General features: G+C 46.5%; 1 protein-coding gene across 1 annotated transcript in view; it reads left to right on the top strand.

Annotated features, from left to right (window-relative positions):
* CWC25 (CWC25 spliceosome associated protein) overlaps positions 1 to 14863 on the top strand; it is a 36811-nt gene that overhangs the window by 3107 nt on the left and 18841 nt on the right. Inside the window, exons 2-4 of the mRNA XM_077252309.1 lie at positions 2037 to 2209; positions 4267 to 4503; positions 10509 to 10578. Of these exons, the coding sequence (XP_077108424.1) occupies positions 2037 to 2209; positions 4267 to 4503; positions 10509 to 10578 (480 nt within the window). The remainder of the gene's footprint in view (positions 1 to 2036; positions 2210 to 4266; positions 4504 to 10508; positions 10579 to 14863) is intronic.

Here is a 14863-nt window from a genome sequence, read left to right as displayed (position 1 = left end):
GTTTTTACAGCATTCACTATGCGGTAAAATATCCTGTCAACGTGATTCTCCAGGTCTCTACAATTATGGTGACACCAAACTTACATTTTTTGATTTAAAGAAGCATTCTCATTCATTGTTTGTGCTGCCACTGAAAACTGTAGCCTTTCTATCTCCGCTGATGGAGCTTTACATGGACTGTTTTGTTTTTTTTTGTATAGAGAACTGACGTTTTCATTGATGTCATTTTGAGGTCCATATGACATTTTGATCAATTTTTACAGTTTTTTGTTTGTATTTAAATGCACATTTCTGGCATTCCTTGTTTTTTTTTGTCTTTGCATCATTTTCTGATGGAGTTAATTAATTTAATATTTTGATAAATGTAACTTTTACAGCCGTGCCAATATCAGATTTTTTAATGTTTTTCCTTATTTATCCTGGGGGAAGAAGGCATTGATTTGTGTTTGTATGTTTGTTTTTTTTAATATTTTTAGATTTAACATTTTTTTTTTTTAATCTTATTTATTTGTCCCCTTGGGGCGCTTGAACCTGCCATCATCTGGTCACCTGCACTATAAACTGTAATACCATGGTATTGTGGTATATAGTATAAATTGCTGTATCCTTTGATTATTGCTAAGCTTCAGAGGAGGACCAAGATGGCAGCAACAGGACCTCCAAATATCATCAGGGTTCCATGGTAACCTGTCACATTCTGCGTTCACTCCTAATGTGGACAGATAGAAGCCAGCATGCACTAAGATTGACATCATTTAAAGGGCACTACTTGGACAGCCCATTCTCATTCCTTATGTTTGGCCCCATTAAAATAAAAACACCTATACTCGCCTCTTGTGCTGGTGCTGTTCCAGCAGTGTCAGCAATCACGTTCCAGCGGGGCTCTCGTGCAGTTTTTATGACACGTGACCCCAGTGCCCAATCAGTGCTGGTGTCACTGTCCTCGCCTTTAGACAAATCGAACATCAAGAGGAAGTCAGAGATCAGCTGCAGCTCCAACTTCCTGTTGATGTTGAATAAGTCCAAAGGCGAGGATAGTGAATCCTGCACTGATTGGTTGTATGGGTCACGTGAGCCCCGGGAACACAAGTGCCGACACCGCTGGAACAGGATTGGCACTAGAGGGGAGTATAGGCGTTTTAACTTAACACGGCTAAACATGAGGAATGAGAATGGGTTTCCTAGTAGTGGATAACCCCTTCAAATACTGCTGTTGGTGATTGAGAGCTTAATGGTTAACAGCTGTGCCTGGAATTCAGCTCCGGCCACGGAGGATAGAATAAGATATTGCATATGTAATATAGCCGGTCACCCTAGTCTAGGATGTATAGTTTCTCCTCTTTTGCATGAAGGGGTTAAGCAATGTTGTGTATGTTTGGCCACCACTGCTGGACTATATAAGTGGTTGGTAACCTAGGCAACAAGCAGTAAACGAAAAATAAAGCAAAACTAATCAGCATGGGATGAAAGCGGAATTTTAGTAAACCATAAATTGGAAAGTTTTCACAATCACCTTCCAATTATATCCATTAACGAGGATGGGTTTAACACTTTAATGGCTTTCCCCTGTTGCTCTCTCTAACTTTTTTTCAAGAACATGTTATGGCAGGCCAATAGTGTAAAAATGCAATGTAAATCTGCCTGATCAGCTCCTTTTATGCAAGATATATATCGTTTTTGGTAAAATGTGTTCTAGTAGTTTGTCCGGCTCTAATGCCTTCTTTGTTAAGAGGGCTGCCAATTGGCAGGGTCACAGCTAGGGGTGGGCAATTGCCAGGCCAGAGTTGCTCCAGCCATCCTCTTTGCCATGGCCAGGCTATTTGGTACTGGGCCAGGGCAGCGGACTGAACCTTTTTTCCTGCTGAAGGAATGTCTTGGTTTGGCTATAAATGCTTGTTGCGGCATCTCAATGCCGAATTATTCAACGAGTGCAGGGTTTCTGAATTCTGAAGCATTCATTGGTCTGGAACAGTTCAGAAAATTAGCACAGACATATGTGTACCAATAAATCTTGTCAAATCTGTTTATTTCCTTAGAATCTGAAGAAGAGCTGGCATCCACAGACATTGCGCAATGTGGAGAAAGTGTGGAAAGCCGAGCAAAGACATGAGGCGGAACAGAAGAAAATCGAAGAGCTTCAGAAGGAGCTGCGGGAGGAGAGGGCTCGAGAGGAAATGCAAAAATATGCGGAGGATACGGGAGCTGTAAAGTGAGAGGCTGTGATGAGTGAGAGTGCGGTCACCTCTGTGGCAAATCATTCGTACCCTTCCGAACTGTTGTATAATGGAGTTGCCAAACAGTGATTCTCAGCACCTCTTTCCTTTTTTGATGTTTCACATGAGACCACCAGTGTCAGATGTCTGGCACCTGTCTATCTTTACCAGTCCGGAGCTAAGAAACCTAGATGTCATCTGGAAATCATTTGTCTGGCATTTTTTAAGAATATGTCCAATTATGGCAACAACTTATGAAGGCTCTATACACTTTAAGGAGTCTGTCACAGCCAAAACTCATATTAAACCATTTATCCATTCATATACGGGACTCAGCCCTGCACTACACACTTACAAGGCATGAGCTGAGAGCACACAGTGTCTGTCTGAGCAGGTGCACACTTATCCTCCTGTTTGCATCTGTTTCTCGCTGCACATCACATAGTAAGGGCAACCGATGCTGACTGGAGAGAGCTATGACAGCATGCACACACACAGTGTCAGACACTGTGTGCTCTCATCCTTATCTCATGCTAGCACTGGCCGCCCGCTACTGTGTCATCTTGTGTGCAGCAAGTGGCCATTGTAGGCAGGAGAGGAGGATGAGAGTGGACCTGCTCAGACTGACACTCTGTGCTTGTGGCTCATGCCTTGTCAGTATGTGTAGGGCTGAGGACTCCTGCGGCACTGCTCCTAAGTCACTGCTTTCAATAAAAATAAGGGCAGTGGCAGAGGATTTTAATTATGGGGGTAGAACGGTGGACCGAATCCTTGGCCACGCCTAAAGTGCATTGAGGGCCCATCATTTACATGTCCTATAAAATTGGTTTTACGTAAAATAATAAAAATCTATAACAACTACTATGTTTTTATAGGGGCTAAGTTCCTTGTATGAATGTATATCAGGCTTAATTTTATTTTATTTTTTTGGGAATGGGGTTAACAGTCTCTTTCATGATGAGAGGCTTTTTTTTGGGGTTGTGTGCCCATTTGATGTAGCAGTTCTAGCGCATATACAATTCTAGTGTTGTTTAGAGGGTCATTTCCACAGGATGTGCCATAAATATCTGATAGATGAGGATTGAGGATTGCTTTAGACTCACAACTGCAGAACTCCTAAAAAAGTGAATGTGAGAGTCATGCCAACCACATCATTCACAGTGATCAGAGGGACAATATCTGGAGAGAGGTTCATGTCTTATAGGTGGGATTTCTATCTATCAGACATTTATACGTATTCTGTAAGTAAGCTATAAATATCTATGATGGGTATAACCATATAATTAGGACCACCCACATTTAATGATCCTTGTTGCTTTTCTCCTTGATAGTCAGTTTGCTGCAGTCTTCATTGCCTTTTGTGTAGATTTAGTTGTGGAAAATGTCAGATATGTATGTAGCTGCTACACGGAAGCTGGAGAGCATCTTAACATGGCAATGTCTATCATTTGAAGAGAGGATAAGGTAGTTAATGTTGTTTTATAGATGAGCAGAATTTGCCCTTTTCTTTTGTTGCGGTATACACATGCACACCTCAGACGTAATTGTGGGGTGCCAGTGGGTTGCTATGATAGCCTTGGGCATCCTGGAGACCCTCATTCCAGTCATGTAAGTGCTTCTATGAAGACCTGTGGCTGACCTTCATAGGAGACCGTGATTTTTATTATATACTGCAATACTGTATAGTTGCGGTATATAGTATAAGCGATAAGGCAGAGTTCATGTCCGTGATTTGCATACATGTGGTCACTTGCTAACTAGATGCGTGCGACTTCACTCATTGCAAGTGTATTGAGCGAGGCGGGATACCATCTAGTCTCAGAGTGGCTGGAATCATGCAAATTGCATACTTGTGGTCACCTGACCGCCGGCAGCAGAGAATCCTGACAGTCCGCAGTGTGCACAATGTGAGCATTCACAAGTCTGCAGTCACTCAACCCCTTTAAAATGTGCAATATGTATCAAACATTGCAAAACATTTTTATATTTTATATTTTTATCTGTATTTCCTGTTGTCAGTAGCTTTTAATTTGTGATATTAATGCTTTCTCAGAAAAAAAGATGAAAAGTTGGATTGGATGTACCAAGGGCCAGGTGGGATGTTGAACAGAGATGAATACCTTCTTGGACGCCCAGTGGACAAGTTCATCCTTGATAAAATGGAAGATCCAGAATCGGGTCCTTCTACTGAGACTGGACTTCTCCCAGGATCAATATTCAGTAAACCTGGAGCTGCATCAACCTTGGATATTGCAAACAAGATTCGCGAGGATCCGCTCTTTATGATTAGGTGACTTTAGCTTTTAGAATATTCTGTGCCACTAGAATTTCTCCTACGTATCATTGGGGGACACAGGACGAATGGGTGTTATGCTGCTGCCACCAGGAGGACACTAAGTTAAACACACACAAAAGATTAACTCCTCCCCTGCAGTATACACCCACAGGCTGGACAATCCAGAGCCAGTTCTTACTTAGTGTCTCAGGAGGCACTTGGGTCCTCAGGACCCCACCAATTTTTTGTTTTTGATTTAATGGAAAGAAGGGAGCGACAGGCAAATTTTTTAGCTCTGATCTCTCCCGCACCAACAACGGGCAAGTACACGGAGCGTTCCTCCTGTATCCTTTCCCGCAACGATGGATGCCAGCCCTGGCTCACCTTTCAGTGTGGCGACGGTTCCCTAGCGTCCCGATCTCCTTCCATCCTTCTCAGGCGACCATGGGGACTAATCATCCACCTAAGTCTCCTGGAGCCAGGGCACAGCCGGACAAATTGACAGGGCGTCCGCGCAGCCGCCCACTGCACCACCACTGAATATAGTGGCTGATACATGGCGGCAGTAGCTCTCCACCCTCTCCCTATCACGGTGAAGGTGGATGGAGCATCGGTCCCATCGCACAAGGTAAGTGCGGGGACCGACCAGCTGGCAGCAGGGGGCCCCCCCTTACTCTCTTCTAAATGCGGCCCTGCAGCCGCGGGACAATGTGCGGTTCTGCAGCCGCGGGGCAGCGTGCGGCTCTGCAGCCGCGGGGCAACGTGCGGTTCTGCAGCCGCGGGGCAGCGGGTGGCTCTGCAGCCGCGGGACAGCGTGCGGCTCTATAGCCGCTGGGCAGCGTTTATTTCTGAGAGGGCTCGGCGGCTCCCAGGCCTGGGTCGGACTACAGCGCCCGCCTACAAGCATGCCGCCGCCCGCCCACGACACGCCCCCTCCCTGGGCGCTTCTCGCTCCCGAGAAGCGCCCTTCTCACTTCTCGGCGGCCATCTTGGACCAGGAAGTGCGCTGGCGGCTCTGCAGCACCGCAGCGCTCAGGACAGGAGGAAAGCTTCAGGATCTCCCTGCCAAGCCACCGCGGATCCTAGGTGAGACGCACCCAATAGGATTGCCTCTCCCCCCTGCCAGTACGCTCACTCCACAGCAAATATGTCACAGTCTAGGCAAAAACGGACTGGAAAGACCCACTCTGTTATTTTTGCTGTGTGCACCTCCTGCAAGATTTCTCTGCCCCGAGGTCACACCACCCCGCTGTGCTCTGCCTGTGAAATGCCCGCGGCACAGGATAATCCGGCCTCTGACCCGGAATGTACTGAGCCTAGTACCCCCGCATGGGCGTCCTCCCTTGCTCGATCTGTGGCATCCTTGGAAAGGACGATACAGTCCCTCCGTGAGCCGTCCCTTACCCAGGGTACTTCCAGGGATGATGTAACGCGGTCTAAGAACCCCTCACGGCCCAGAGGTCGTTCCGTTTCCAGAAGCCCTCACTCATATAGAAAGAAGTCCAGGGTAACATCTCCGGTCCGTGATCAGCCTTCTGGTTCAGAGAGCGAAGTCTCTCGTCACTCATCCCCAGATCATAGCAGGGAATCTTTTCTGGACGACGCTTCCAGCGTGTCCTGTTCCCCAGAGTACCGTCATGACCAAGAGACCCTTGATTCTCTCATAGACTCTGTAAGTCAGACTCTACAGTTAGAGGAGGAAGCCCCGTCTAAGGCGGCTCATCCCGTGTCATTTGGGCGGACTACAAAGGCTCATAGGTTTTTTCCCACGCATCCTCAATTCAAGGACATTGTCGATCTCCATAGAGTCCGTCCGGATAAACGCTTCTCAGGTCAGAAGGCTATGCAATTGAAGTATCCGTTTGCTCAGGACCTTGCTAAGGAGTGGTCTCAGTCACCCTCCGTGGACCCGCCAGTGTCGCGGCTAGCCACAAAGGCGGTTCTATCTTCCTCCGAGGGCGCGTCCATCAAGCATCCCACGGATAGACAAATTGATCAGATGGCTCGCTCGGCTTTTGAAGCTTCCTCGGCTTCTCTCTTTCCTTCTTTTGCCGCCACATGGGTTGCAAAAGCCATGACCCATTGGGCCGAGTCTTTAGCCTCTACTGCACTTCATGCCGACTTACCCCCTGAGGTTTCTCACCTGGCCACTCAGATTGCCAGAGCGGGGGACTTTGTAGTTTCCGCATCCTTAGACGCGGCCAACTGTGCCTCACAGGCAGCGGCCAATGCTGTCACGGTCCGCAGATCCCTTTGGCTCAGGGACTGGAAAGCGGACTCAGGATCCAAAAAATCTCTCACGTCCCTTCCATACCAGGGTGAACGTCTGTTTGGGGACAAACTAGATAAAATGATCGCAGACTCCACAGGGGGAAAGAGCAAATTCCTTCCCCAGCAACGGACCTTTCGTCCCTTTCGCAACCAACAGGGCCGAGGCCGATATTTCCGTTTCGGTTCCAACTGGTCCAATCCTTCCTCCGCGCCACCTGGCGTCGGGAGAGGTCAGCGCAAGGACAGAACCTCCCAGCCATCTTACAAACCTTCTCCCTCTTGGAGAGGCAGACCCAGACAACAGGGGTCCAGGGGGTCCAGATCTAACAGGTCTCCTCCTCAATGACTCTTGGCAGACGCCAAAGGACACCGACAGAGTTGGCGGCCGCCTACTCTTCTTTCGGGACGTGTGGCTCTCGGTAGTTCCCGACCGATGGGTCCGCGATCTGGTATCCGTCGGTTACAAGATAGAGTTTGTCTCTCTTCCCCCATCTCGTTTCTTTCAGTCCCCTCCTCCCAGAGCAAGGGTCCGTCAGTATTTCCAGGCCATAAAATCGCTATGGGACGACGGGGTCATCATCCCGGTACCTCAGGACGAAAGGTACCAAGGTTTTTATTCCAATCTTTTCATTGTACCAAAGAAGGACGGCTCCGTACGTCCGATATTGGACCTCAAACTCCTCAACAGGTACGTCCGTGTGCGTCAATTCCGAATGGAGTCCCTCCGCTCGGTAATTGCCTCTCTGGAAGAGGGCGAGTTTCTTGCATCTCTAGATGTTCAAGACGCTTACCTGCACATTCCCATTCTGCCGTCTCATCAGCGCTTTCTCCGCTTCGCGGTCCAGGGCCACCATTTTCAGTTTGTCGCCCTACCGTTCGGGCTGGCCACCGCTCCTCGGGTGTTCACCAAGGTCATGGCGGCTGCCGTGGCCATTCTCCATGCTCGAGGCATAGTGGTGTTGCCCTACCTGGACGACATTCTTATAAAGGGTCCCTCTTTCCGGTCCTGTTCAGAGGCGGTAGATGTCACTATAAATACTCTTTCACGCCTGGGCTGGAAACTCAATTTCAAAAAATCTTCCCCAGTCCCGGCCCAAACCATACCCTACCTGGGCATGATCTTAGACTCCTCTCAGGGTCTAGTACTCTTGCCTCCGGAAAAGGTATCTACTCTACAGAGAGAAGTCCGGAAGCTTGCTCAACCTCGCTCTCACTCCCTACGCTTCTCCATGAGGGTACTCGGCAGGATGGTGGCGGCAATGGAGGCAGTGCCCTTTGCGGTTTTTCACCTCCGGCCCTTACAACACGCCATTCTGGCAGTATGGGACAGGAATCCCGCCTCGCTCGACCGCCGTCTCCTTCTCTCTCGCCAAATCAGACAATCCCTCAGGTGGTGGACCGAGAGGTCCTCCCTGACTCGGGGGAAGTCTTTCCTTCCGGTGCACTGGCTGGTTGTCACAACGGACGCCAGTCTCTTCGGCTGGGGTGCAGTGTTCCAGCGCCACTCGACCCAGGGTCGCTGGTCGCCGCAGGAGTCCCAGCTACCCATCAATATTTTAGAGATTCGGGCAATCAGACTAGCCCTCCATCATTTTCAGCAGTTCCTCTCCGGACGTGCGGTAAGAGTCCAGTCCGACAACGCTACTGCAGTAGCCTACGTCAACCGCCAAGGGGGCACTCGCAGCAGGGCGGCCATGGTCGAGGTGACGCTAATTCTCCGTTGGGCCGAGGCACATCATTCCATTCTCTCAGCAGTTTTCATACCAGGCGTGGAAAACTGGGAAGCGGACTTTCTAAGTCGCCACAGCCTCGATCCCGGAGAGTGGTCTCTTCATCCCGCAGTCTTTCACCAGATCTGCTCTCGTTGGGGGACCCCGGACGTGGATCTAATGGCATCCCGCCTCAATTGTCAGGTTCCCGTCTTCATGGCCAGGTCTCACGACCCCTCAGCCTTCGGAGCCGACGCTCTCGTCCTCTCATGGCAGGGCTTCAGTCTCCCATACATCTTTCCCCCAATTCCCCTTCTGGGGAAGGTTATCAGGAAGATCAGGGCAGAACGGATTCCAGTAATCCTCATCGCTCCGGATTGGCCACGCAGGACATGGTATGCCGAGATGGTTCAACTGGTCTCAGACGTACCTTGGAGGCTGCCGAATCGCGCAGACCTCCTGTCTCAAGGGCCCATTTACCACCCGAACTCAGAGGCCCTGTGTTTAACGGCGTGGCCGTTGAGTCCTGGGTTCTGAGGCAGAAGGGGTTGTCTCAGACGGTGATATCTACCATGCTCCGTGCACGCAAGTCGTCTTCTATGCGCATCTACCACCGCGCTTGGAAGGCATACTTCGCCTGGTGCAGGGATCGGAGGCGTTCCCCCCTCCGTTTTTCTATTCCTCACATTTTGGAATTCCTCCAATCAGGCGTAGACTTGGGTCTTGCACTCAGCTCTCTTAAGGGCCAAATTTCTGCTCTCTCGGTCCTTTTTCAGAGAAGGATCGCAAACAGATTGCAGGTCAGGACCTTTATCCAGGGGGTTTCTCATATGGTTCCGCCTTACAAGATGCCTTTGGAACCATGGGACCTGAACCTAGTTCTCTGTGCTCTTCAAGAGCCACCTTTTGAGCCTTTGCACGAGGTGTCTTTACTATTCTTGTCTTGGAAGATTGTCTTCCTCGTGGCTGTCACGTCTATTCGACGTGTCTCTGAGCTGGCAGCTCTGTCGTGCCGACCTCCTTTCCTCGTGTTCCACCAGGATAAGGTAGTTCTGCGGACATGTCCGACTTTTCTTCCGAAGGTCGTTTCCTCCTTCCATCTTAATGAGGAAATTGTTCTTCCCTCACTGTGCCCTGCGCCTTCCCACCCCACGGAAAGGGCGCTCCACACTCTGGACTTAGTGAGGGGTCTCAGACGTTATGTCTCCAGGACTGCGTCTTTCCGTAGATCAGATGCCTTGTTTGTTCTTCCGGAGGGGCCACGGAAGGGACTACCCGCTTCCAAGGCCTCCATTGCCAAGTGGATTCGTTCCGCCATCCAAGAGTCCTACCGTGTCAAGGGTCACGCTGCACCTCCGGGGATCAAGGCTCATTCTACCCGGTCAGTCGGCGCGTCCTGGGCCATCCGGCACCAGGCATCGGCAGCACAAGTCTGCAAGGCTGCTACATGGTCCAGTCTACATACGTTCACGAAACACTACCATGTGCACTTTCAGGCTTCGGCAGACGCTTCCGTTGGTAGGCGAATCCTACAAGCGGCTGTGTCTCATCTGTAGTTGTAGGCTCGCACAGCATTTATAACTTCTGGTGACCCACCCAGGGACTGCTTTGGGACGTCCCATTCGTCCTGTGTCCCCCAATGATACGTAGGAGAAAAGGAGATTTTTGTGTACTCACCGTAAAATCTTTTTCTCCGAGTCATCATTGGGGGACACAGCACCCTCCCTGTTAGCCTAGTTGGCTCAATTGTTCTTTTCAGTCTGTGTTTTGACTATGACATGTTTTCTGTTTGATAACTGGTTTACTCCTACTGCTTTGTTACCGAACTGGCTCTGGATTGTCCAGCCTGTGGGTGTATACTGCAGGGGAGGAGTTAATCTTTTGTGTGTGTTTAACTTAGTGTCCTCCTGGTGGCAGCAGCATAACACCCATTCGTCCTGTGTCCCCCAATGATGACTCGGAGAAAAAGATTTTACGGTGAGTACACAAAAATCTCCTTTTCTCAGAACCCACAGCATTATTTCTTTTTTTAATCTTCAGGAAACGAGAAGATGAGAAAAGGAGAGAAGTTCTAAAGAATCCTGTAAAAATGAAGATGATTAGAGAACTGGTATGTGAAACGTTTTATTCCAGGTTTACAATGTAGTCGCCTGTCTGCTAGTTACCTCTGTTCTGAATTCACACCGGTTATATGGCCATCATGTCTCTATTGTTCCCACTACACATATGGAAGCTTGGAACATTCAGCCTCCATAGTCCCAGAAAAGGTCTTTCCCATGATCATCTCCCATTTAGCATCCTTCATATGAGGCTCAAACCGACACAGACTGAAACTGACCACTCTTCAGAGACCTGCTGTGAGGCAGGTGTGGCTCTCCCAGACGTCTTTTTATACTACTTCACTTTCTACAACACTGGATACCACATAATCATTTGCCTAAATCTGAACACCACCTTGTGCAATGTTTAAGTCTTCAGAGGGGGTCTTGGAGGCACCAGAGTAATACTCACAGTCCTTTTTGCCAATTCACAGACTTGGGATTTCTGTGTGGATAGCTACCCAAAAAAATTTATAATTCAAGACACAGAAGAGTACCCCTTATGGCACAACAGTGCTCTTCCCAAATTAATACATGCCCAAGATGTTCAGTTTTGGGGGAACTTGGGAGTCAAGACACTGGCACAGGTATATATCCTGGATTTTCTTGTTTCGTTTGGTCAATATCAACAGTTCTATTAAGCCACCAGACATGTTTTCTTTAGGTATCTGCAATTAAGGCATGCCCTAAATACCCAGTTCCCAGACACTGGGAACTTTCTCATATCCTCATACTGCAACTCCCTATGAGAGGATGGAATATAAAATAGAAATTGTCCTGAAAATGTTGATAAGGTATAGAAGCCTTGGTTTGATTCCTCTTTGACTCACATTAGTCCCCAGGCGATGAGGATTGTTGTCTCATGATAAAGTATGTGATATTTGGTGCCTGAGATGGGTGTCTTGTCGTTTGGATAAGATATGAGACTCATGGCATGTTAAGATCAAGGTTATCTTTGTCACACAGTATTAATGAGCAGTGAGAAATGTCTTTTGTTCTATGATGTAACCTTGTTATGCTTTCTAATGCTCAATAAAACGAGTTGAAAACCCCCCAAACTATATGGTAGCTAAAATCAGGGCTCTTGAGTCTGCGTCCATTTTGGTGGAGTTGGAGTCGGTATAAAATGGGCCGACTCCTATAATATATAATATATTGGGTACAATAGTACAGTGCAGGATGTGCGGTAAATGTTTTCATAAGAATTTGGTAAAGTTATGAAATATCCTATAAATGTCTGGTCTGTTCCTGATCTGAGGATCCTGGCTTTTAGGAAAGATGAATCTGTGCTGCACTTTATGTACATGCTCAGTAGTGACCAGTGCTGTGGGGTCAGGGAAGTTGAAGAGTTGGAAGTTTGGCTTACAGATTCCACAGCCCTGGCCAAAAGTCCTGGACAGTTGGAGAGTCTATGACTGCAGTGACGGCCTTACGATTGCTTGTTTGCGGTCTATATCCATAGGAGCACATTGTTCTATACAGGATCTGTATACCTTAAATGGTGGGATTTTTTATATATATTTTTGATTATACGATAACATATTAATGTTTTGATTAAGCAGTAGACAATAGTAACAGTCATAAAAAAACAGTGAATGTATTTTTAATCAGGACTAATTTCAACAACAAATGCACCGTACTAAATCTTTTTGCTTTTTACAACTTTGGTAGTGACATATTTAGTAGAAATATTTATAATATACAGTATATACACACTTAAAGGGTACCGTTTCTTGTTTTTTTTATTTTTTATAAGAAAAACATAAAGTCAAAGTATTTAAAAGTTAATAGACTTTTTCTCGACTTATGGAGTGAGATTAAAATTTGGCGAGATTCTCTTCTCTGTGAGTTGCCAACTATCGAGGATTTAGGGTAAATGGAATTTTAAACCAAATCAATATATGATGTGACCACCTTACACATGCACAGTTTTTGAAGTATCTCGGCAGAGAGGTTGTTCCAAACATCTTGGAAAACTAAGATAAATTAATACATGATCTGACGCGCTAATGGATCGGAAAGAGGAGAAAAGTAAAGCATGGGAGCACACACAAAAGAAGTTAGGACATGTAGTACTTCTCTGTATGGGTGGAAATGCACAGTAAGAATGCACTTAAACTGTAAAATGGTACTACATTTATATGTAATATGTTCGAGTTCCTGCGGCTGTTAGACAGCCACAGCACATGCGGGGGGGTTGCCTAGCAAGCAGGCAACCCCACATATGTTCAGGATATCTAACAGCTGCGAATCATTCAGCCGCAGGGACTCGATCATATTATCCGAGCATGCCCAAGATACTCGTATAACACACGCGCATGCTCAGATAACACGTTTTCCGAGCACATTCGCTCACCCACTGATAATTACTGTCAAATGGTTAATGATAGATACACAAAGGAATTGGTAGATGTAATGCTTCACTATATACACTAGTTGGAAATACTCTTAAACTGTAAAATACACTGGAACTGTAAAATTACCTACTATACCGCCAGATGAACCATGGTACGCCTTATGGTAAACGGGCTTCACAATAACATGAAAAAGCTGATACAAAGATATGGAACTGTTCACAAAGTAGTGCAATATTAATGGACAAACTTTATTTATAAATACAATACATAAAATCAATACAGGGAAATTAAGTCATGATAAGGATAAAGAGACAATTTTTCGCCAAACAGTCCAGGACCCAGTTTTACAGTGGTAAAAGTTTAGTCAAAATTACTGTTGTTGTGAAAAGTGAAGCAAGTTAAAGATGAAATCATCTCTAAAAGGTCTAAAACTAAGGATGACACATTTACTTTGCATTTTAGGCAAACCGAAAAATATATTGTCATTACATTTTAAAAATTCCAAAAAGGAAAATGGGCAGATGCAAAACTTTGGGCACCCTGTATGGTTAGTACCTAGTAGCATCCACTTTTGCAAATATCACAGCTTGTAAATGCTTTTTATAGGCAGGCAAGAGTCTTTCAATTCTTGTTTAAGGGATTTTCATCCATTCTTCCTTCAACATTTTTTCCAGTTCTGTGAAATTCCTGGGTCATCTCGCATGCTCTGCTGTTTTGAAGTCTAGCCAAAGATTTTCAATGATTTTAAGATCAGGGGACTGTGAGGGCTAGTGTAAAACCTGCAGCTTGCGCCTCTTGAGATAGTCTATTGTGGATTTTGATGTGTGTTTAGGACCATTATCCATTTGTAGAAGCCATCCTCTTTTTCCACGTCAACTTTTTTTTTCCAGATGGTGCTATGTTTGAACCAAGAATTTGTTGAAATTTAATTGGATCCATTTTTCCCTCTACCCTTGAAATGTTCCCCATGCCATTGGCTGCAACACAACCTTAAAGCATAATTGATTGACCCCCCCATGCTTAATGATTGGCTAGATGTTCTTTTCCTGAAATTCTGGGCCCCTTTTTCTCCACACATACCTTTTGATCATTGTGGCCAAAAAGTTCTATTTTAACTTCATCGGTCCACAGGACTTGTTTCTAAAATGCATCAGGCTTGTTTAGATGTTCTTTTGCATTCTTTTGACACTGAATTTTATGATCAGGACGCAGGACAGGTTTTTTTCTGCTGACTTTTCCATGAAGGCCATATTTGAGCTGGTGTCTTTTGCATACTCCTGTTGCTGAATTTTATGGTCAGGACGCAGGAGAGGTTTTCTTCTGATGACTCTTCCATGAAGGCCATATTTGTGCAGGTGTCTCTGAACAGTAGAACAATGTTCCACAACTCCCAAAGTCTGCTAAATCTTTCTGAAGGTCTTTTGCAGTCAAATGGGGGTTGTGATTTGTTTCTCTACCTCACATTGAATTTTTTGATTGATTTTCCAGACCTTATCTTGACCTCGATTGTTCCTGTTAACTGCCATTTCTTAATTACCATATTTTTTGGATCATAAGACACACTTTTTTTCCAAAAAATTTTGGTGGAAAATTGGGGTGCGCCTTATAATCCAAAGGTATCTTTCCTGGGTTGTGGCGACTTGGAACTAGGTCACAGGAGCCAGGGTCGCTGTTTCAAGAGGTCTTCGGCAGCAGAAAAGGTTGGCGCCAGTGAGTGGAGGTCCCGCTCCCGTACATATCCCTGCCATGGGCTTCGGGAAAATGGCCTCCGGAAATGGCACATGTGCACATTGAGATCTTGGGAGATGTATCGGACTATAAGATGCACCCCAAATTTTGGGGTGGAGAATAGGACAAACATTATTTTTAAATAAAATGGTGGTGAGTAATTTTTTTTAACCGTAACTTACCTGGGAGTCGGTGGCGGTGGAGCGGGGTC

This window comes from Ranitomeya variabilis, chromosome 4 (assembly GCF_051348905.1).
Source record: "Ranitomeya variabilis isolate aRanVar5 chromosome 4, aRanVar5.hap1, whole genome shotgun sequence".
NCBI lineage: Eukaryota > Metazoa > Chordata > Amphibia > Anura > Dendrobatidae > Ranitomeya > Ranitomeya variabilis.
The sequence above is the reverse complement of the archived record's forward strand: the minus strand, read 5'-3'. Positions and strand labels throughout refer to the sequence as shown.